Source organism: Cydia pomonella, chromosome 21 (assembly GCF_033807575.1).
Source record: "Cydia pomonella isolate Wapato2018A chromosome 21, ilCydPomo1, whole genome shotgun sequence".
NCBI lineage: Eukaryota > Metazoa > Arthropoda > Insecta > Lepidoptera > Tortricidae > Cydia > Cydia pomonella.
In genome coordinates, this window is record NC_084723.1 from 11,936,854 (window position 1) to 11,959,668 (window position 22,815).

Consider the following 22,815-nt stretch of genomic DNA (forward strand, 5'->3'; position numbering starts at 1 on the left):
TTGACTTTTAGGGCGCTCCTCGGTTTATTACATAAGTTACGCTTTTTGGAGTTCCTACTTTGGCCGCGCTCATTTTGAAGTTTTTAGGATGCAAGTTGAAGAGGTCAGGAGTTGTTCGGGTTGCTTTTATGTTACTCAGATGCGTACAATATATATGGCATAGCTCGGCGGAACAACTATAGTAAACTTTTTACCGCCTTTCCACTAAGTTGGAGATGAGCGGAGATGAGAGGAGCAAAGAATTTGTTGTAATCAGTCGAATTCTGCACGTTTCTTCTGATCTCTGCCACAGTAGAAAGAGAGCCAAAGACTCAAACACCTAAGTTAAAGTTGTTCGTCCGCGTTATAAGACTGATAGAGGAAGAAAGATGACGAAATAATTATTTGTACTGTATTTAGGTAGTAGCTCAATTATTCTCTGGTAACTCGCTAAGGTTATCACTCATAAAGTATGTAAGGCGTATTCGAGTAAAGTCGAATACCTAATTCCGAAAATCACCCATAATTTCATCAATTCATCATATCGAGTCCATTTTTAGAATAACCAGACAAAATCAAGTATAGACTGCTAAACTGTGGAATGAACTGTCGCCTGCGATATTTCCGGACCGATACGACCTTCAAACCTTCAAGAAAAGAGCGTACTCCCATCTTAAAGGCCGGCAAAGCACTTATAACCCCTCTGGTGTTGCAGGTGTCCATCGGCGGCGGTAATCGCTTACCATCAGGTGATCCGTCTGCTCGTTTGCCGCTTGCATCTTGCTCTGACACACCTTAACACTTGATTTCCACACACTCTAACAATCAGTTATCTGGAGCTTTGACCAAAGTTTCGCTTACGAAATATTATTCTTTTAATTTCACAAATTTCTGGGTTGACACTGTTGAAAGTCAAGTCATGAATCGTCATAAGTTTTACTTGACGTTGGCTACGGGCAACACCGCCCTCAAGTCTATACAAAAAAAGATCATACTCGTAAGACAAAATATGCATTATCTAATATTTTCATGATGACTAAAAACGTTTTAGTGGAAATTCCACTGTGGAATGCTTTTCTGCTGACTTGCTAGGGTTGTCACTCACCGAGTATGTACACCATGTTTTTGGTCCACCGCTGCAGCTCTTTGCGGATCGCGCGTCGTTCCTGGTGGCAGCGCGCGAAGGAACACTCCGCCATGGCACTCGAGCGGCAACCCTGGAAGATAAGATAAGATAAGCTGCCGATTTATTCTCAAAAGAATACAGTTTTTCAAAAAGTTTATCTACAGGTTTTTTAAAGGGTCTATACCACGTTATAAATTCATTACTTTTACCTTGAATATCATCCATTTTCAGGCAACTAAGGCTCATATAAGTCATATATACATACAATAATAAAAATCATAAAAGCTGAATAAAAAATATTTTGGCCACACAGTTTTCTGCGCCACGTTTTTGTTCCGTTGAATATGTCCGTTGAAAGGTTATGCTGGGACGTCAGTCTTCTGTGATGGATCTCTGATGCAACTCAGGTGAAACGTCGGATTTAAGGTAAAAATGTGACCGACACAAGGACATGAGGAAGAGATTTGCAAGCCTTATGGTAAGCGACAAAGTGGGACGTTTTTCCGGTTTCGGTCACAAAAAATTAATTTATATCGAGGTAGTATGAAATATGTGTATAACACGCGAGGTCTTTTAAAGGTCGAAAGGACGAACGAATAAATGTTTCCACATAAAAAATCGCACAGGTTGCACCATTGTCCTAATATGACACCCCTGAAGTTGCAAAATGCCATGAAACATTTAGGTATTCAATTTTTTATTTGAAAGATATCTGCTCTGTTTTGTTTCAACCTGTCCACAATGAACCCCTTTTAACCATTTTCGAGATACGAATCTTATAAAAACCTATATTATACATATATTGGTAAGGTATTTGGTAACCCACCATGAACTACTTTTGAATTTGTAGGGTAGCAAATGAAAGGAATCAAGTAATAACATATGACATAATATTAATTTCCACGTTATGTAATTAATACATACAAGTTAAGCCATTCAAACAGTTAGCTAAAACACATTCGTAACCACGCGCCATAATAAGCTCAACTGAAACACCGAAACTGGCAACGATCAACAAAAACAAAGCCTAGCAACAGGTAGTAACGATAAATACCTAAAAACCACAGCCAACTAACATTCTTACACTAAAAAACTGAAAACAGCAGATTATAAGAGATTAAAGGTGAATTATTTCTATCTGTGTGCGGGATAACATACCCGAAGAACCACAGACTATCGTCACCCGTACACCAACTGGCGCTAAAATACTAGATTATAATAATTAAAATGTAGTTTTTCCAGACTGTGGTCAGGATAAATAAAACATTCGGTGAAACTCCAAATGTTAAATTTGGAAACATGAGAGTGTGGATTCGAAATTCGAATTCGGTTTACTTTCTCAATTCTCTTTCCTTTTCTACCAATTCTCAAACAAAAATAGGTAGATTTAAGCGAAAAGAATCTAATAACTGGCTATTTATTATCCTATTCTGAAACAGTGTCTTATAATTAGTTAGGCATGGAATTATATTAAATAACTAGACCACCACCACCACCATATCACCTACCATATTACTATTTCTATTAGCTAAAACTTATGATTCAAAATATTCATTGATCAAAATTGGCTAAGTAATTTTAACACTATACAGTGGAATACAAATGTACATAAATAAATTATGTTAAAATCGTTTCTTTCCCCATCGTCTTTACTGTTTGAGTAAAATAGGCTATTAAGTTTTTACTAGGGACTTGGTTATTTGTAGCAGAACCCTTAAATACTTAAACTAATTTAAAATGGATTGTGTTCCATGCTTTTTCGTGGCATGAATGTCCGTTAACCCGACAAAAGCGACGGTGAACTTCCCGCCTATTCAATTTTCCCACAAAGGAAACTTTTCATGAAACCTCATCTCGTTTACATTTTAGTGTAACTCAACTGTTCCACATGAACTATTCAATTAAAGTTTGTAAGATCTGTGGTAATTAACGAAAATTTTTCAAATATAGAACAGGTACTGGCCACGAAAACCGTTGGAAACTAATTAAAAACATCAATTCGTGGCGCTACGGGGGAATATTTCAAATGCACGCACACACGCGCGCCGCCTCCCTTGCACGCACACACACATGGGTAAAGACGCACACAACAGTTAAAAATAAGTCCGGGCCATATCCGCGTGAGAGAATGGTCGAGGCAGGCTTTTGGGGTAGAACTGGGTATCTGAGGTATTTAGATGGAAAATTCCTTTGGATTTAAAGATCTTAAATGCAAGATTTACGCTATTTATAAAAGAGTGCTTAATTTGGAGGCATCGAATATTTGTAGACATAGTTTTTTATTGGCGTGAATTTGACCTCGGTCTCTTTAAAGCAAGAGTGAATAGGCTACTACTGAATCGGTGAGCTCCATCTTAGGCCCTGTCTTCACTTTCCATCAGGTGTGACTAGAGCAAATCGCCGATCAGTTTTTAATAAAAAAAAAAAAAAAATTTAAGAGTTCAAGGGAAAATACGATAATCATAATTTAAAATAACAAAGAAAAAGCAAAATATTAAAATTTGTTTTTTAAGTTCATTCTCGTAAAATACAACACTAATCACTAAGCAAATACCTACCCTAATTTCATCTGTATCACGAAAATTTAATTAAAAAAGTTTGAACACGACGTAAGTATGCTAATGGCGGTTTAAACATAAATAAGTACTTACAAATTGAATTATTTCTTAATTACGTAAAGTGAATTATCATCGTTTTTTACCTGAATATTGAGTCTATATTTATTAAATTTACTTCAATAATCCACACGACATTTGAAAACCCAAATTAACGACACAGCACAGAAATTGAAAATTCGCGTGCCGGATATTCGGTTCTGATAACAAGCAGCGCCGGTTCTAGAAGTTATCCGGGGGGGAGACGGGGATAGCCGGGTGTCTTAAGGCGAAGCGGGATGGCGCTAAAACCGAGTTATCGTAAATTGATCTGGGAGGGGAGGCTGGGGTGGCACGCCGCGGTCCCAAATTTGACAGCGATGGAAATTGGCGGGAAAGATTGCTTGCGCCATTCGATTTTTCGTCATTCGAATTTCGAATTAACGTTCGATTGATTTGTGCCGTTCTAAATACGTTCGTTCAAATTATGTCATGTATTCACAGTTTTGAAAGAATTGTGTTCGATTTTTCATGAAATTTAAAATTGCCAGTGTCCATAGAACACAAATTTCAAATACTAACACCCATTTGCTGAAATTGGATCATAAATCTAGGAATTACGCTTTTAATTTTTCCTGCAATTTTCAAATTAGATTTTTAAGCACACGAGGTACATTCTAAATTTAAACGCTTCGAAATATTAGGTAGCTTAAGGACGTTAACGTATCTAGGTCGTCGGTCAGGGCCGTACAAAACGAAATTAGACTGTCTTAAGTCCAAGCAGAATATAAAGGGCCTCCATATCCCTTTGTGTCTTAAAGCGCACGTAGTAAAAGAGCACACCAACATCTTAATAACGGAATCCGAACGCTCCAAGCGATTTTAAAATAAGAATATCAAAACTGGCCACCGGGTGGGGATTTCGGAGTAAGAACGTTCGCACCCCCCTCAAGTTTTTAAAATAAGAAAATTTCGGTGGAGCGTGATATTTTTAAAATAAGAACCTCTTTCGGGCCATATTCCGTTGAGAGAGATTTTAAAATAAGAATAGTTTCGCTATACCCCCCTGTCTGGAGTTTGAAATAAGAATTTGGGTGTTCGGGTGGGGTGGTTCCTTGATGAGGGTTTTTCGTGAAATTTCGTTAGGGGGCATTGACCGGCGGAGTCAATATTCGATGAATGTTATATTCATTGGACGGTGGTTTTATTTTGCAGTAGATTCCGTTTCGATGTCGTTGTGTAACGGTCCCCGGTGGATTCGTTTTGTCTTTCTATTTGTGTGAGTATTCTCTTGCAATCATAGCGTTTTACTTATCATATTTGATAATTGAACTAAGGATTCCAATACTGATGGATCGCTTCTAGATTAGAAGGTTTGGTTTTTTAAAAACATAGGACAAGATTTTTCATCCTTATCATTATGTGTACTATTTTGAGTTCTTGATACTTATGTAAGTATGTAACTACGGAATATATTTTGATAATTAATATCTATCACTTTTTCGATGGCACAAAACCTAGCTAGGAAATTATACTAATTTCAACAGAGAAAATGTTTCTCTTTATTTGGAATCTGAGATGGAAGTCCATTTATAAAAAATAGTGCGTATGCCAAATTTTGTACTATCCAAGCGTAGCCTATCTCAATTTGTGACCGTTTCTATTGAAATCATTTCAACTATGTTCTTGGCAAATATGTGTCCTACACAATTTTGTATAGCTACTTCAACTGTGTAATGTATACTCAGCTGCACAATTACATGGCGACATTATGAATGAATTCATTCAGAATGTGTCCATGCACTTTTGCAGCTCACTTTACACCTGAACACAATAATTTGCTACGAACACATGTAGCTAGCATCTGTCTCTGTCTGAGTACAGTTCAGTAATAACCATTATACCTTTGTCCTAACCTACCTGACTGCGCTAAAAATATTTTCTTCAAATTTTCTTTTTTTCTAAAGGTTGTTTAGAAGATATCTCTTTAACAATAAGACTGTGTCTACCATAGTTTAATTTATATGTTTTATTTATATATCATGTTTCTTACGTTATTTGTGAGCAATAAAACAAAATTGTATCGTATTGTGCCTTGTATAGATCATATTGAACACCATGCCTGTGTAGCTACTTCTGCATCTGCACAATAGTACACGTGGCTGGTACCTGTTGCGTTGTTTGTACAGCTAGCTACAGCCGTCCTACCGACCGCGCCAAGTCAACAAACTTTCCAGGTCTAGATTTAATACCAACTTGGTAAGTATAGATATAGATCGTGTCGTTCACGGAGACGTGTCCCTTGTCTCTTATCGTCATGTTTTTAAAGGTTAGATTTGACAAATTTGCGCGTCATCTTAAATGACACGGACTATATATAAATAACAAAGGCGAGTTTGATACGTTTTTGACGTTGTATAATTTTGCCAATTTAGTGCAATTATGACGTAGCTATTTGTAAATTTAACTTTGCGTTTTGGTACAAAATAAATCTCATATCGATTTCTGTGTTTGTATCAACTTTGCTCAGAGCTCAACCGGTATTATATATTAAACAGGATGTCTATCGTCTCCAATTCTCCCTCAATTGCTCAAATCTTAACTGGAAGAGATCCTTTATACTAGGCCTTTGTACTAATGATGAGTATTTTTTCCTGTTTTTTCCTGTTTTCATTTTTGTACAATATAGCTTTTACTGGCACGACTAAATAAATGTAAATAATGTGCTTTTTTTTTTTACTATAAACTAGAAAAATATATATTCATTTATTCTATACTTTTTTTTCGCACATGAGAGGAGGCCCAGCAGTGGGACGTATATAGGCTGAATTATTATTATTATTATTTTATTATTATACTTTTCATTAACACACATATATTAAATATGTTGAGTTCAACTGAAATATGTATTACCAGTTTCCAAAAGAAAGCGTCCTACGGAAGAATTACAATTAATTTAAAATTCACTTACAGCTACAATCACATATGTATGTCACAGATTATAGTCTGTTCGGAAAGAGAAGAGTCGTGGAATGTATTGGACCCCATACATTCCACGACTCTTCTCTTTCCGTACAGACTCTATAATGATAAACGTATATTACGTAAGTACGTATATAATACCAATTTAAGTCCTCATGTCGATTTATCTATTCCTTTACATTTTTATTTTGCTTTCCTATTTATTAATATATCTATAACTATTCACAAGTACGTGAAACAATAACATACATGTGTCTATAAAGTAACAAACAGACAGTCGGAATTGGGGCCATATTGTCTCTGCAATCCCCAGATTAGAACCCCGTCCCGAATTATGCTGACCTAATTTGATCACATCCTGTAAGTTTCGTGAAACTTAGATGCGCTATGCCTGAAGATTATTTAGCAAAATGTGTACAGTCAGCGTCAAATACTTTGTAGCAGTCAAAGTGGCCAAATAGTTCGGTACACCATACTAAATATATGGTGTACCGAACTATTTGGCTACTTTGGGTATCGGTATTGCAGGTTTCAAATACACTACTACTCTCCGCGCGGTCGGATGAATGCCAGACGAGCAACAGGTCTAGGCTCCTAGCTTCTATTCCTACAGTATTGGGACAATTATTGCCTGAATTGAATGCTAAAGTGCATTTGTTTTCTTTTAACACCACGTCAGTGGCATATAGTAAGCAGTCACCTAGCATATGGACGCCTGTAACTTCATAGATATTACATGCGCGTTGCCGACCCTTAAAAACCTGTACACTTATTTTTTGAACAACCCCATATTGTAGCCCTTCGGGAAAACCTCGACAGGGAGCTCATTCCACAGCCGGATCGTCCGCGGGATTCTCTTAAGCTGCACAGTACGCGACCATTTAGGTTCTAGGTTGTGAGGATGAACACTCTGCCGACGGTGAGCAGTGCGGTGAATGAAATCAGATTTTTGTCGGTAGATTGTAAGTATCGAAGAAGAATGTCTTTGAAATTCGTGCCCGGGACCAGCCTCGCATAGAGTACGCCAGATCGTTTAAATTGATAAGCAACACGTCTAATACACAACCATTCGCAGCGCGGTCGGATGAATGCCAGACGAGTAACAGGTCTAGGTTCCGAATTTCTACTGCGACAGTATTGGGACAGTTATTATCTGAATTGAATGCCAAAGTGCATTTGTTTTTGTATATTATATCTATAATATGTTGTAAATATTGAAGAAGAATGTCTTTGAAATTCGTGCCCGGGACCAGCTTCGCATAGAGTACGCCAGATCGTTCAAATTGATAAGCAACACGTCTAATACACAACCATTCGCAGCGCGGTCGGATGAATGCCAGACGAGCAACAGGTCTAGGCTCCGGGCTTCTATTCCGACAGTATTGGGACAGTTATTGTCCTCTGAATTGAATGCTTTAGCAATTGTTTTGGTACACAGATCGATCCACGAAGCTCACATTAATAAATAAGTAAACTAACTACTGATGCATAATAATGTAAAATCTAACAATAACAATTACTATCTAACAATTAACATACACAAATGTCTCTGTTTGACCCAATGGTTGACTGGTAGAGAATGCCTTTTGGCATTAAGTTCGCCATTTGTACATTTTTCTTTATGTGTGCAATAAAGTTTAAATAAATAAATAAGTATTTAAGTTAGATAACATGTGAAAAGTTTAAGGTAAAACGATGATAACCCAAATTACCATATTAAATTATTATGATTACGACATCAAGTCTACATTTTATGTTAAATTTTTCATGCTATTATATGAAAAGAAAACTTTACATCAAGATTACTTACGATAATGGTCCTAAGTTTAAAAAATAAAATAAAATGATGATAATTAATGATGACTAGAATGAACATTGCCAGGAGAAGAAGTCAAAAACAATTTGATCAGAAAACCATATACTAAAGAGTCATGGCCTGTTTTGCACTCTGGTTTCAAAAGCAATGCAATATTCTAATACCTTGTTTCATTATGGACTTAAATATGTTATTCTAGCTGTAATTATCTCCACAAACCCTCCCAACTGTCAATAATACAAAAATAAGTATAATATCTTATGAATTCTACGTTGAACTAACGTTCGCGAGATGTAGGATTTTCGCCAGTCGTAACAGCGACATCTAACGGGAGATTGAGTAAATACACCAAATATTTTACACAATTTCCAATTAGCGCATCGTACGTTATACGGCATATTTGTTTATATATAAATAGAATTTAAGCAAAAAACGACCGCTAATATTGCCTGAGCGTTCTAACAGAGTGATACACTGCTTTTATTCCAAAAATGGGATTTTAAATCAAAACAAAGGAGATGAAAATAAGTTTTTATAATACACTATCAAGAAGTAACGCTCGCATCGCAAAATTCCTAGTGTCTGAATTCTATTTTAACCCAGATCTACACAAAGCTAAACACAGACCTTGTTGAAATAGCCCTTCGAAGGACCTATTCTCATAGCCCAATTGAATCTTAGCAAACCAGCTTACAGTTTTGGTATACCCAAACTCTACCCAATTCTCAGATCTACAATGTATAAGAGTCCGCAGCAAGGTTCTCCATACGAACTTAGTTCTAATTATCGGAGAGTGCACCTAAACTGGTTAAAAAAGCGTTTGTCTTTAGTTTAGATAGACTCGAATAACCAAGGACGAAATACATTGTCGAAGTAAAGTTACTAAATATACCTATTTAAGTATATAATACATACAAAATGCAACCGTATACTTTTATCATAAGACTCAATTTCTCGTTGAACTTGGACTGGAAGAAAATACTTTTCGATCTAAATTAGACTTTATGAGTGAAGAATTAGGGTTGGTATTCATTTATATTGGGTTCGGTACGCATCAGTTCTAGGTCAGTCTTTCAGTCGATACAAAAATGGGAAGATGAGCTCTTGTTACTGAAAATAGGTGATTATGGGTTTCAATGTTTTGAAGTATTAAATCCATAATAAATGTATGAACAAAACTTAGCGAAGCTAAAGGCTGAACTACATCGGATGCATAGTGCAGTTATCGGCGTAGAAACCCGCTTGCACACACCGGTTGTAATGTATGGAATTATATGTCATATGTCACACTGCTTGCGTTGCATTCGGGTTAAAATTATTTTCTTTGTCTTGTTTCTTACCACTCTGTCACGCTTGTATCTATGTCTTCTATCCAATAAATTAAAAAAAGTCGAGTGCTATTGTATGTCTTTCTAGCTGTAGATTATATTTTGCATAAGAAAAATTCAAAACAAAATTTCATCCCATACAAAAAGCTCCAATCCATTTTTTTGGGGACAAAAACAGGACATCGAAAAGAATTTTGAACCAATTGCCTGACGTATTATTTGAAGTTAAAAGGAAATTTATAAATAAAGCTATTACGTACTATTATAGTAAGCACCCCTATAATGGAACAAGCACCAGTAATGGGATGGTATAGATAAATCCTGAAAAACAAGTATTTACCATCAGTTTTTAATCGCTGGTAACATTTTACCATAAACAAGAGCCACCGAGCTGCTTAAGATTAATTTTTCATTGATATTTGTTAGTTTGAAAATTAATAGCGCCATACATCCCATGACTGGAGTAAAAAACCATAGATTTAATTGTTTAATAATATTGAAACCAATTGAAGTAGCTTTCATTAAATACATAGAAAACATAAAGAACGAATTGGACATTCAACTTTTAAAGCATAATGGGGTATAAATTTTACAGATGTCGGAGAAATATCAAAAAATACTCCAAATTTTCTCTTAAATGTCCCATGATTGGTGCCGTTAACATATTACTTATTATTATTTAAGCAAAAAGTTTAAGAACATAAAATACTTAGTTGGTTAAACTTTCATGGTGTCAAAAATTATGAGTTCGAATCAAACTTAGGTTGGGTTCCATAGAGAAAAAAATATCATTCTCGAAAAAAATGCAAATATTACTAAAAATTAAAGTTTCTTATCAATCTTATACACAGACAATAAGTTAAGGTACAGTCACCATCAGATATATTAGAGCGTCCAATGTGCCCAAAAGTATCTGAACAAGCACTTTACGTCTTGAGTGGCTTTGTTCAAATTATTTGTGAACACCTTGGCCGTTCCGTTACATCTGATGGTGACTGGAGTACATTACCCACATTGATCTAGCATATGTTACTAATGAATAAATATAGGACAATCCTACACACTTGACTAAGCTTCAAACATGGCTAAAAATGTTGTTCATAAGGAAGTACTTTAACAAGTATAAAGTTGTGGAATACTTCATGCATTTTTCAGAACATGATTCTAAATCTAATAATCGCGGACAAACATACATACCTACATGCGTCCATACAAAGATACGGGTCAAACTGAGAACCTTTTTTTTGCTTCACACGGGCGAAGCCGCGGGCTAAAACTACATATAAAACACCCCTAAATATCAAATATCAAATATCAAATATCAAACATTTATTCAGCAAATAGGCCACAGGGGCACTTTTACATGTCCATTTTTACAAACAATAAATTAAAAAAAAAAACAATTACAAATATCGAATCTATGAAATAATAAATACTTTATTAGAGATGTATACTGTCTCTAAATGTCAAATTACACAAAAAAAAAACTATGATAAAAAAATAAAACCATAAAATACTAAAATTCTTTAGAGATGTATAAGTCTCTACGTGTCAGAGATAAAATATAAAAATATATATTAAATTATCCTTAGAGATGTAGAGGGTCGCCAAGGCTTGAATTCTTATATAAATAATTAAAAGACTAAAAAATTAAAACAGACAAGAACTGAATGAAGTGTCTCACGTTAATGTCACTCAAAAGTAAAGTTACATACTTTAACATAACCTGTACCCCGTGTAAGCTTAAACAGACCGGTCTCCACAAACAGCACCCGTTCACGAGTATGACGTGTATCTCAGCCATCGCCTCCCTCAACCTTCATTCGGGAAAGTGGCGACCCGATCAACGACGCCACCGTAAGTAAAGACTTTTAAGCGAGCATGACATGTTCAAGCTGCCGGGTTGTATTAATATAAATATAATAAAAAAAAATGTGAGATACAACATTTGTGCTTGTAAGTTACATTAAAGACGGCATAGCGCCACATAAACGTGACTACATATTATTCATAAGGAGTGCCTACCTATAAAACTAAATTATAAATTTAAATTGACTTAGAGATGTACAGGTCTCTAAGTGTCCAAATCATTAAAATAGGTATTAAAATAAAATGAAATTTAAAATAAAATAAAATTTAAAATAAAATAAAATCTTAGAGGTGTATAAGGTCTCTAAGTGTCCAAAACGAAAATAATACAATCAAACGAGAACATGATGTTCTCTTGTGTCAGTTCTACTGGACGCTAGTATGGTTATTTCACAGGAAGAAAACGAAAACACTATTACTGACATTTTTATCATACTATCAAGATCAAGCTACTGGCTTAAAGGCATCCTTATCATCTATGAAATCATTCACAGCATAATACGCCTTACTTAACAAAGAGCTCTTAACGTGTGACTTAAATTTGTTAAGAGGCAAATTCACTATATCAGTGGGAACTTTGTTATAAAAACGTGTACAGTTCCCGACGAAAGACGTACTAACCTTACGGAGGCGGTGGGCGGGCACAGCAAGTTTATGCTTGTTTCTAGTGTTATAGTTATGGATATCACTGTTAAGCTTGAATTCGTTAATGTTTTTCCGAACATACATAATATTCTCAAGTATGTATTGAGATGCAACGGTAAGAATGCTTGCATCTTTAAATTTCTCTCTTAGGGATACTCGAGCGCCCAGTCCATAGATGGAACGTACAGCTCGCTTTTGCAGTACAAATATTGTCTGAATGTCTGCCGCTTTTCCCCACAACAGAATTCCATACGACATAACACTATGGAAGTAACTAAAGTATACCAGCCTGGCCGTCTCTACGTTTGTTAGCTGTCCGATTCTCCTCACTGCATAGGCTGCTGAACTAAGTTTGCCGGCTAAAGTGGCTATATGTGCATGCCATTGCAGTTTTGAGTCTAAAGTGACTCCCAGGAAAACAGTTCGATCTTCAAATTCCAGCGTATCACCTTTTATTTTAATCTTGCTGTTATTTACCTGCTTGACGTTAGGTAGCGTAAATTTGATGCATTTGGTTTTCTTTGCGTTCAAAAGCAAATTGTTTGCCGTAAACCAGTTTAATACGGTAGATAGCGCGTCATTAATGCTCTCGAATCTATTTTCCTTTCTGTTCACTTTAAATATAAGGGAAGTGTCATCTGCAAACAACACTATATCATGTCTTTCTTGCACAACTTTTGGTAGGTCATTGATGTATACCAAAAACAGGAAGGGACCAAGAATTGAACCTTGCGGCACTCCGAGGGCTACCGGGGACCCAGCCGATTGAATTCCATTAATAACTACTCGCTGAGTTCTATTCGAAAGGTACGATGAGACAAGGTCAAGGGCACTAGCTTTTATCCCATAGTGGCTTAATTTTCTCTTTAAATTTTCGTGATCAACGCAATCAAATGCCTTCGACAGATCACAGAAAATTCCAATAGCATCTTGAGCTTTTTCCCAAGCGTCAAAGATGTGTTTTAGAAGTACCACACCGGCGTCAGTAGTTGATCGACCTCTGGTAAAACCAAATTGATTGCTATCAAGCAGTTTATTTCTGTTGAAATGTGACGATAGTTGATTTAGAATAAGTTTCTCGAGCACTTTGCTTAATGCCGGTAGTATTGAAATAGGTCTAAAGTTTGTGGAGTCGGTTCTTGTTCCTGATTTAAACAACGGGATAATTTTGCTATGTTTCATAATATCTGGAAAAATTCCAGCATCAATGCATCTGTTGAAAATCTCAGCTAAGTATGGTGCAATCGATTCAATAATGGAATGTAATACTTTGACTGACAGACCCCATAGGTCTTCTGTTTTCTTTATATTTAATGACCTAAAAGTCTTAAGAACTATGTTCGGAGTGACATACGAAAATTTGAAAATTTCTGTACATTCCGCCACATTTGTCTTCAAAATTTCTTCAGCGACGTCTGGCGATGAATTAAGAGACTTTGTTGTTTCTACCGGTATATTCGAGAAAAACCGCTCAAAATGATCTGCCACTTCACGGTCAGAACTTACTAAAGTGTCAGCAATTCGTACGGTGTAGTGCGGATCCTTCATCTTACGTTTTCCAGTTTCATTGCCGATTACTTGCCATACAGTTTTAACTTTATCACTAGAACTTAGGATCTTTTTGGACAAATAATCAGCTTTAGCGGTGACACACATCATCTTAAAAGATTTAGAAAAATTCTTAACGTACTCCAGAAATTCCGGCCTTTTATCAGTTGCTTTTAACTTTTTAAATCAGGAACAAATATCTGTGCTCATCACACAAATAAATGCCCTTACCGGGATTCGAATTCGAACACAGGGCCATCAGCTTCAGGCAGGATCACTACCGACTATTCCAGACCAGTCATCAAAGTAAGAATCAAGAAGCAATCATCATCACACTAAGTAGAAGTGACCCCTAATTCCCCCCATAATTCGCTTCCCAATTCTTACCCCCTCCGTGGGTGGTGTCTTGCGCGCCTGTGTGAAAGAATGCGGAATCAATACAGCCCAGCGGTCACACTTGACCCATGGGTATAGGGCAAAGAGTAATTAAATTGTCATGAAGGTTAAAAGTCAAAAGGTTGGATTTCGGAGTGAGTCGGCCTTTGTGTTTAATGGAGTCGCAAGATTCGCAAGGCTTTGCTTGGAGAAATATATTTTTTTCATCACACTTGCTTGTAAACGGTGCCAGACTCCTCTCTTTCTCATATCCGGTCCCTTGAAGCTTCTCTGTTTTGCTTTATGGTTGATTAGCACAGAATGCCTAGTGGCATTAAGTCCGCCTGTTGTACTCATTTCTAGGTGCAATGAAGTTTAAATAAATAAATAGGTATCTCCCAAGGCAGTAAAACGTGTTATCGGCTACGCTTGAAGCGCGTAGCTCGTACTGGCAAATGTACAAATGTGTAAATTTAAACAGTAATAAATAAGCGGTAATAATTAGTTCTACTTTTAAGAAGTTCATAATCCAGCGTCTTTTATATTCGGTGTTGTCCACACCGCCTACATTGTCCTCCTTATTCGCGCTAAATACAAAAAACCATTCACAGACTCCCAAACCGAGACAAAAGGGAAGAATACGGCGACCCATTTTCGAGTTAATTGTCCACGATGTTATTTTTGTAACAAAACCTCAATTCAAAGACAAAACTTGGCAAGTGCGTGTCTGGCCACGCATAATGAAGGGTTTCGTTGACTAACTATTCAATTCACCAGTGTCGCATTCATAAAAACTTATTTAAAGATGATGATGTATTTAACTACTAAATTTTAATTTTAATGCCGAACCTCCCAATTTTACATTGATAAGTACACCTAGCTGCAAAATTACATGGCCACTTAATGAATGAACTCAAACATAAAGTGACCGTGCATCTTTGCGGTTAGCTGAATTTTGATGAGTTTTGTGCAATATTTATCGTACATTTTTACGTTATCCTACGGCATGTAAGTTTAAGACGGGGATGATTTTAGTCGCTTAGGTGTTTTTATCTCTCAAAATATTTAGGTAGGTACTTACAAAAAGTCATAAACTTATAGCCCTCAAACATGCCTTTTATTATACGCCTTCTTACCACTTTATGTACGGCTGAACCTTTTTGGTTAGATATACTTTTATTTTGCTTTTAAATTACAAATATCTTTAAAATTAATATCCATTGTCTCATATACATTTTTTTGTGTAAAACGACTGTGAAGTCATAAGCACAGAAGGACATGACATAACTATAAATTTCTAGTAGCCATTTCAGCCACGGGACCCTAAAAATGTGCCATCGCTAGAAAAACAATGGCAGGAAAAACAGCGGGGTAAAATTGGTCATAATGAGTGCCACCCCCTACCCTTTGGGTCAAGCGGGAATGAAATTTTAAATTGAAGTCGTGAAAAAGACAAAAATGGAGGAAGGCGCGTAAGGGGTAATACACACTTGGGAGTTGGAATATAGCTAGGGATATTATGTATGGTCCTGAAGAGCGCTGGTGGCCTAGTGGCAAGAGCGTGCGACTTGCAATCCGGAGGTCACTGGTTCAAACCCCGGCTCGTACCGATGAGTTTTTCGGAACTTATGTACGAAATATCATTTGATACCTTACCAGTCACACTCGGTGAAGGAAAACATGGTGAGGAAACTGGACTAATCCCACCAAGGCCTAGTTTACCCTCTGGGTTGGAAGGTCAGATGGCAGTCGCTTTCGTAAAACCACCACGCCAAATCTTGGGATTAGTTGTCAAGCGGACCCCAGGTTCCCATGAGCCGTGGCAAAATGCCAGGACAACGCGAGGAAGAAGATTATGTAGGTATGGTCTGATGTGATCGTGGTGATTGTAACTAGAATTTTGATACATCTGCTTAAAAGTACGAAGTAACGTACATGTATTTCTTAATAAGCCCAGTATCTTACAAGTTAATTAAAGGGTCAGAATTAATTTCGTTGCCTTGTTTTTTATCCCCAAAAAATGTGACGGAGTGTAGCTTTTTTTCTTCCTCGCGTAGTCCCGGCATTTTGCCACGGCTCATGGGAGCCTAGGGTCCACTTGGCAACTAATCCCGAGATCGACGTAGGCACTAACTTTTACGAAAGCGGCTGCCATCTGACCTTCCAACCCAGAGGGTAAACCAGGCCTTATTGGGATAAGTCCGGTTTCCTCACGATGTTTTCCTTCACCGAAAAGCGACTGGTAAATATTAAATGATATTTCGTACATAAGTTCCGAAAAACTCATTGATACGAGCCGGGGTTTGACACCGCGACCTCCGGATTGCAAGTCGCACGCTCTTACCACTAGGCCACCTTGACCAGCGCTTCTGGAGTGTAGCTTTTTGTATGAGATGAAATTTATTTTTTATTTTTCTTATGTAAATTATAATCTATAGACATGCAATAGCACTCAATTTTTTAATTTATTTGATAGAAGACATACATACAATCGTGACAGAGTCCTCAGAAACAAGACAACGAATATAATTTTTACCATAACATTTATTAGAAAACCGAGAAATTCGGCACAGTTTAAAACTATTGTTAAATTTACAACAAAAAAATATCTCTGTTTTATCCTACTTTACTTGTTAAAATATTCTATAGTTACGTAAAGCGTTCGTAAAATCTCCCAGTTAGTGAACAACCTCCCTAATACTTCCAAGAAAATGAAGTTCTTGCGAAAGAAAATGGTTCTTTTACACTTTTTGTTAATTAATATTTTATGGATCGTACTATTTTAATATCTTTATATTTAGCTAAGCTGATTTCTGATAAAGTTATGTAATCTGTTAATATAGTTGACTACAGCGTATTGCCTAAGAAGGAACTTGCCTACCTGAAATATTTACTTACAAACATCTACCTCACCCAACTATTCCAAATAATAACAAATCTAAAAACGAAACAAATATTTAATTAATAAACTGAAATAGATGTCATATACGAAAGAAAAAGTGACCATGCCAGTGCCTAGAATTGAACCAGCGTCTTCTGCATTCGCTGCAGATGCCTCAACCACTCGGCCAGCCGAGTCAGCAGTATGGATCGAATTTTCTCGAGTATATGCAATCTTTTAAACCCTCATGGCTTTGGTCAACTCTAAGGTCAAACATTGTGGTCCTCCAATCCGATGTAACTCCAATAACTAACTAACTAAATGCTTTGGCTCAGCGATCCAAAAAGAATCTTGGCCTCCGAAACGAGAGAACGCCACCACACTCAACGCATCGCGTAATGTAACTCAAATACGAATATTTAATTTATTTCTTAGAACTCTTCTTCTTCCTCGCGTTATCCCGGCATTTTGCCACGGCTCATGGGAGCCTGGGGTCCGCTTGACAACTAATCCCAAGATTTGGCGTAGGCACTAATTTTTACGAAAGCGACTGCCATCTGCCCTTCCAACCCAGAGGGTAAACTAGGCCTTGTTGGGATTAGTCCGGTTTCCTCACGATGTTTTCCTACACCGAAAAGCGACTGGTAAATATCAAATGTTATTTCGTACATAAGTTCCGAAAAACTCATTGGTACGAGCCGGGGTTTGAACCCGCGACCTCCGGATTGCAAGTCGCACGCTCTTACCGCTAGGCCACCAGCGCTTCTTTCTTAATTTCAATTTATTTCTTAAAACTAAGTACTTATATAGTTATACGCATACGCAAAGCTAGCAAACAAAGAAACTCCCTTTATTTTATTACAAATAATGAACATCGCATAATCTAATAAAAATGCACATGCAAAAACTTCCACAGCACAAGAAGTCCACCATCCCACCCCAAATCAATACTCCCAGCAAAAAAACATTAATATAACTTATGTAATTAAAAAAAAGCACACACGACGATAGCTATCTTCCAACACACACAAACTAATAATTAATCATCTACCACCCCCTCCCCTAAGTTTAATTCCTCCCCTTTTTTCCGAAGTGTGTTTTCATTTTGTACGTCTGCAAGGAGTACGCTGTACAAATTGAATTTTGTGGTCTCTGTGAATATTTTAGAGCACGGTATTGGTGGTTTTTGAGCTCTTTGTCTGAGTGGAAGTTTTTTAGCGTCTGTTTCGAGGCGCATTCTTAGCAAAGCGGAAAACATGTAAATACAAAACACTGCTAAACTTGCCTCATCGCATTAGTCGAGAGACCGGTTGCAAGTTAATTCATTTATTTGAACTTAACTTGCAACTATTTAACTGTTAACTGCCGCCCAAAAGTTACTGGCGGACAATGCTCTTATAATTAAATAGCATAAAGTCTAGCTTTTATACAAAAAGTTTTAGGATTTTGTAATAAGTTTATCTTTTATCTAATTCTTGTTTATCTAATTTCGGTATCTAGAGCATTCCACCATAGCGTCGCTTAACGGATACTTTCTTTTAGTACTTCTAAAATGCTTAGCGAACAAACGAACCAGTTTTAAGGCCCATCCCACAAGCGTCTTTTGAGCGTCGGCGTCTAGTCAGCGCTATGGAAAATGGCGTCGCTGCGCAGTTGCGCCAACGTTGCGTCGAGCAGCAGCCATAGTGTTGACTAGACGCCGACGCTCGGGAGACGCTAGTGAGTAGTGGCCCTAATGATGATATTCTATGGTTTGGTTGTAAAATAATACAAAATTTAACTTCTACAATTTTCACATACGTTTATCTAAACAGTAGGTTTGTATTGTAAGCGATACTGTAGAAGCATGTTCCATCATATAGGCAAATTTGAGTTTTAGTTTTTCGATCTGTTTCCGATATGATACTGATCTGTCAGTGCCAAAAGTGACGTTTCTGTTTGAAGTAATGTCGGAAACAGATCGACTAACTAAAACTCGAATCGGCCTGCATTTCAGAAGAATAACCATGACAGTTTCCTTCCTAACCATACAACTATCGCGGTTCCAAATAGGCCTATCTCTGTCTGCATTCAATTCAGGATTCTAACACAAAGAAATAAGGCTCTATTTCGTTTGTCAACAACTGTCAACCTGTTGCATAGTTTGGGTAGAGTTATTTGTTTACCACGTTTGTTAGGTCACGTCTGGAAAATCCAGGTGACACATAAGAACAGTGAAAATCGGATGCTTTACATTGGTATTCTCGTCGGAAGTGGCTCATTTTCATTGATATCGGGTGGAACAGTTCTGCTGGAAAAAAGTACCTGGTACAGGTATGAAAGAGAAGGAGGTATGGAAATGGTGCAAAAACAAAGGAATTAATCAGGAGCCAAATTATCAAGATGGCGCTCGAACAGGAAGTCGTTTCGTTTTAAAATCGAACGCAACATTTGACATTGACAGTTATTCCATTCGAAAATGAACTGTCATCAGGATCACTGGCCGCGTCAAGTATAGATGTTATACTTGTAAAAATTAACGGACAGACAGTTAAAAGAGAATTCGTCTGTCCGCTTTAAATCGAAGTCCTTCGTGCCGCTGACACAACTCCTGTTTTATTTATAAACCTTCTCACTTAGCTAAATGTGTGTACAAGTTGGTTTTCATGGAGTCTCTTTTAGGTAATGCATGTAATGCCTCTGGTGTTGCAGGCGTCCATAGGCTACGGTGACTGCTTACCATCAGGCGGGCCGTATGCTTGTTTGCCACCGTCGTGGTATAAAAAAAATAGGTCTGCAAGATTTGGAGATCAGTTTATAAAGTCTGATAATATGTGGTAATGTTTAAAATAAATATTGGCTACTTAGCTACCAATAAACTCCTTTCTTTTGACTGCCTGGAATGTATGTCTTGAATGTTATGTTTAAAGTGAAAACATCGTTAATTTATTCATTCGCTTAGTTTTTTTTATTTTTTTAGTATTCAATTATTTATTACTAATAAATGGTAAGTAACAAAGTGTCATTGTTTATCTATGAAGCAGGCTGAAAGTTATATGTTTTAGTTCTAGGGCTTAAAAGTGGCGTATGCCTGTGTCCCCGTCCCATGAGCAACTAAGTAGTAAAATAAAAGGAACTAAAAAAACTTGACAAATAAAAAGCGGACGTATCGCTAGAACCATTCTTGCGTAATGGTGTTGAATGCTTCTCAAAAATCAACAAGTACAACCTAGTAAATAAATGAGTTTACCTAGTACCCTGAGGCACACCCTGAATAAGAAAACGTTTTTCGCTAAACTTCAATTACTAGCAAAATCTAGGTTACGATGCCTTATCTTTAAACGTATTTAAGTTTAACTGTTTCTTAGAATCTTCCGAAAACATCGTAGGAAGAAATTCTTCACAAAGCAAGCACACATTATCAACATATCTAATTAACAATCGCACACCGAAACTTTCTTTGTAGCATCTTACTTCCCCCCCAGAAGAGAGAGAAAAATGCACCCCCACCCGGTGGGGGCCCCCCCAAGGGTGGCTGTATACATTTTTTCTTTTCGTTTTCTTAAGACGAAAATTTGTTACGCTTTTTATACTTATACACTTGGGGTGGTGGGAGACCGATCAATAGCTTGAGGAGGTTCCCCCTTTATCAATTTTTAGTGCTCCAGTCTTTTTCTCATGTACCTGAGGATTTATAATTAATCCGTTATCTCGGGGGTAATTAGATATCACGCGGCGTTGCTCGCTTACGAAATTCTTTAAAGTGTTATTAATTGGACTGCAGCTTTTCGTTGATGATTAATATTTCATAGCATATTGTATGGTCTTTGCGATTCGTTTTTCTACATTTGACACATCTGAGACTTTTGACTTGTCTGTTTCTGATTGTGACCTAGTTTTAGTAACCGACTGACTGACTAGTACAGTCAGGATCAAAAGTAGTCGATCAGGTTAAGTGTCAAAATTAGGCGATTTGACTACGTGTCAAAAGAATCCCACCAAAAAACATATGAGGCAGGCTTGTGTTGTGGGTACTAGACAACTTTTATACATAACATACTTATATGCATAGAAAACATCCATTATTCAGCGCAGACATTTATGATAAACATACAAATAAATGCCCTTACATGATTCGAACTCGGGACCTTACGCTTCGTAGACAGGCTCAGTATCCACTAGGCTACGAAGGCCGTTATACAAAAGGTTAACGCTATCAGTTATCGTAGCCTGAACGATTGAAACAGGTGGGTCTTTCACTCGCCGGTAGATTGTTCTGTCTGGAGGCGCATCCACATCTTTAACATGTGCATGTTATTGATTTTTTCTCAGTTCTTGCTCGTGCTCAGATATGCGTGTGAGAGGGATGAGATTAAAATCAACTCAATATCATAATTGTAGAATCTGAATAAGCTTCCTAGCTTGGTGTTTAATGTAGATTTTTGGGAAGGCTTCTTTCGTTTATAAGGCTCTCTGTTTAAAGTTCAGACTATCGTAAGATTTACAATATCAACCGCGACGTGAATGTTAGTTTGTTGCACGTTGTTAATTTATAGGAAAAAAATGTTTGTAACTTACTTCCTGATGTTGCATAACAGGAGATTCTGACATTTATTAATTTTCTTATAACACTTTAAGCTTTCATGAAAATTTCCGTATGCGTAAAATAGTTATTTGTACAACAAGAGAGCAAAGTTTGATATTTCTTCGAGTGCTTGTTTTGAGTCCCGTGCAAGCGAAAGATTCTATAATAGATTCACGAGCGTAGCGAGTGAATCTAATTTAGAATCTTGAGCGTAGTAAGGGACTCAAAAGCGCACGAGATGTAAATAACTTTGATCTCGTGTAGTACACAAAATTTTTCACGTCAGTCAGCCATCAAAAAATACAATTTGAAAAAATTTAATCCAGACGGACGGATCACTATTTCACTCATGTTTTCTGAAGGTATTCTAACAATTAACTTTAATTGCCGCAATAAAACAAAACGAAAGAAATTTCAATAAAATAATACGAAAATAATGAATTAACAAACATCAATTGACAGTTCAATCGACAACTTTTTTTTGTAAAAAAAAAACTTTGTAAGATACGGTCCGAATTGCGGATACTACTATTTGACAACTATAGTAGAGATCGTTAAAAGTAGTTAAGTAGAATTATTTACTGCGTAACAATTGCGTAAATTTATATAAGTTCATTGTTTTTATTGTATAATAAAATACGTAAAATATGGTGATTTTATTAAATTCTATTAAACTTTTATTTCATTAATTAATTATTACGTATGAAGACCCGTAGGGTGTTTTGGAACGATGCGGTCTGACTTATTTCGGGGGTCTATTATAAACCGTCAATATACTGTTGAATTACGTATGCACTTTTTTGTCTCTTTCTTTTTGCTAATGACGTGAAAGGGATAAAGACAATAGAATCCAAATATTTCGAACTTGTATTAGGCCCCGCACATTGAAACGACATTCGAATCTAAAGGTCACTTGAATGTTATTTTGTCTCACTCGGTGAGCAAAATGCGATTTTGCTCACTGTTTTTAAGCAGCAAATTACCCTTGTTCGAGCTGCTGACGTGAAAAAGCTGTATCGGCTAGGTACCTCAATTATTTCATCACAAAACCTCCGAGAATACTAAATCGCAAACAAAATAAAGATTAGGAAGAAAGAGCCCTTTCAGG

The 22,815-nt window shown here is 36.8% G+C and overlaps 1 protein-coding gene across 1 annotated transcript in view; it reads right to left on the reverse strand.

The window, feature by feature from the left end:
* Positions 1 to 22,815, reverse strand: part of LOC133529521 (mushroom body large-type Kenyon cell-specific protein 1) — a 320,655-nt gene that overhangs the window by 206,315 nt on the left and 91,525 nt on the right. Inside the window, exon 2 of the mRNA XM_061867252.1 lies at positions 1,085 to 1,196. Within this exon, the coding sequence (XP_061723236.1) occupies positions 1,085 to 1,178 (94 nt within the window). The 5' untranslated portion in view covers positions 1,179 to 1,196. The remainder of the gene's footprint in view (positions 1 to 1,084; positions 1,197 to 22,815) is intronic.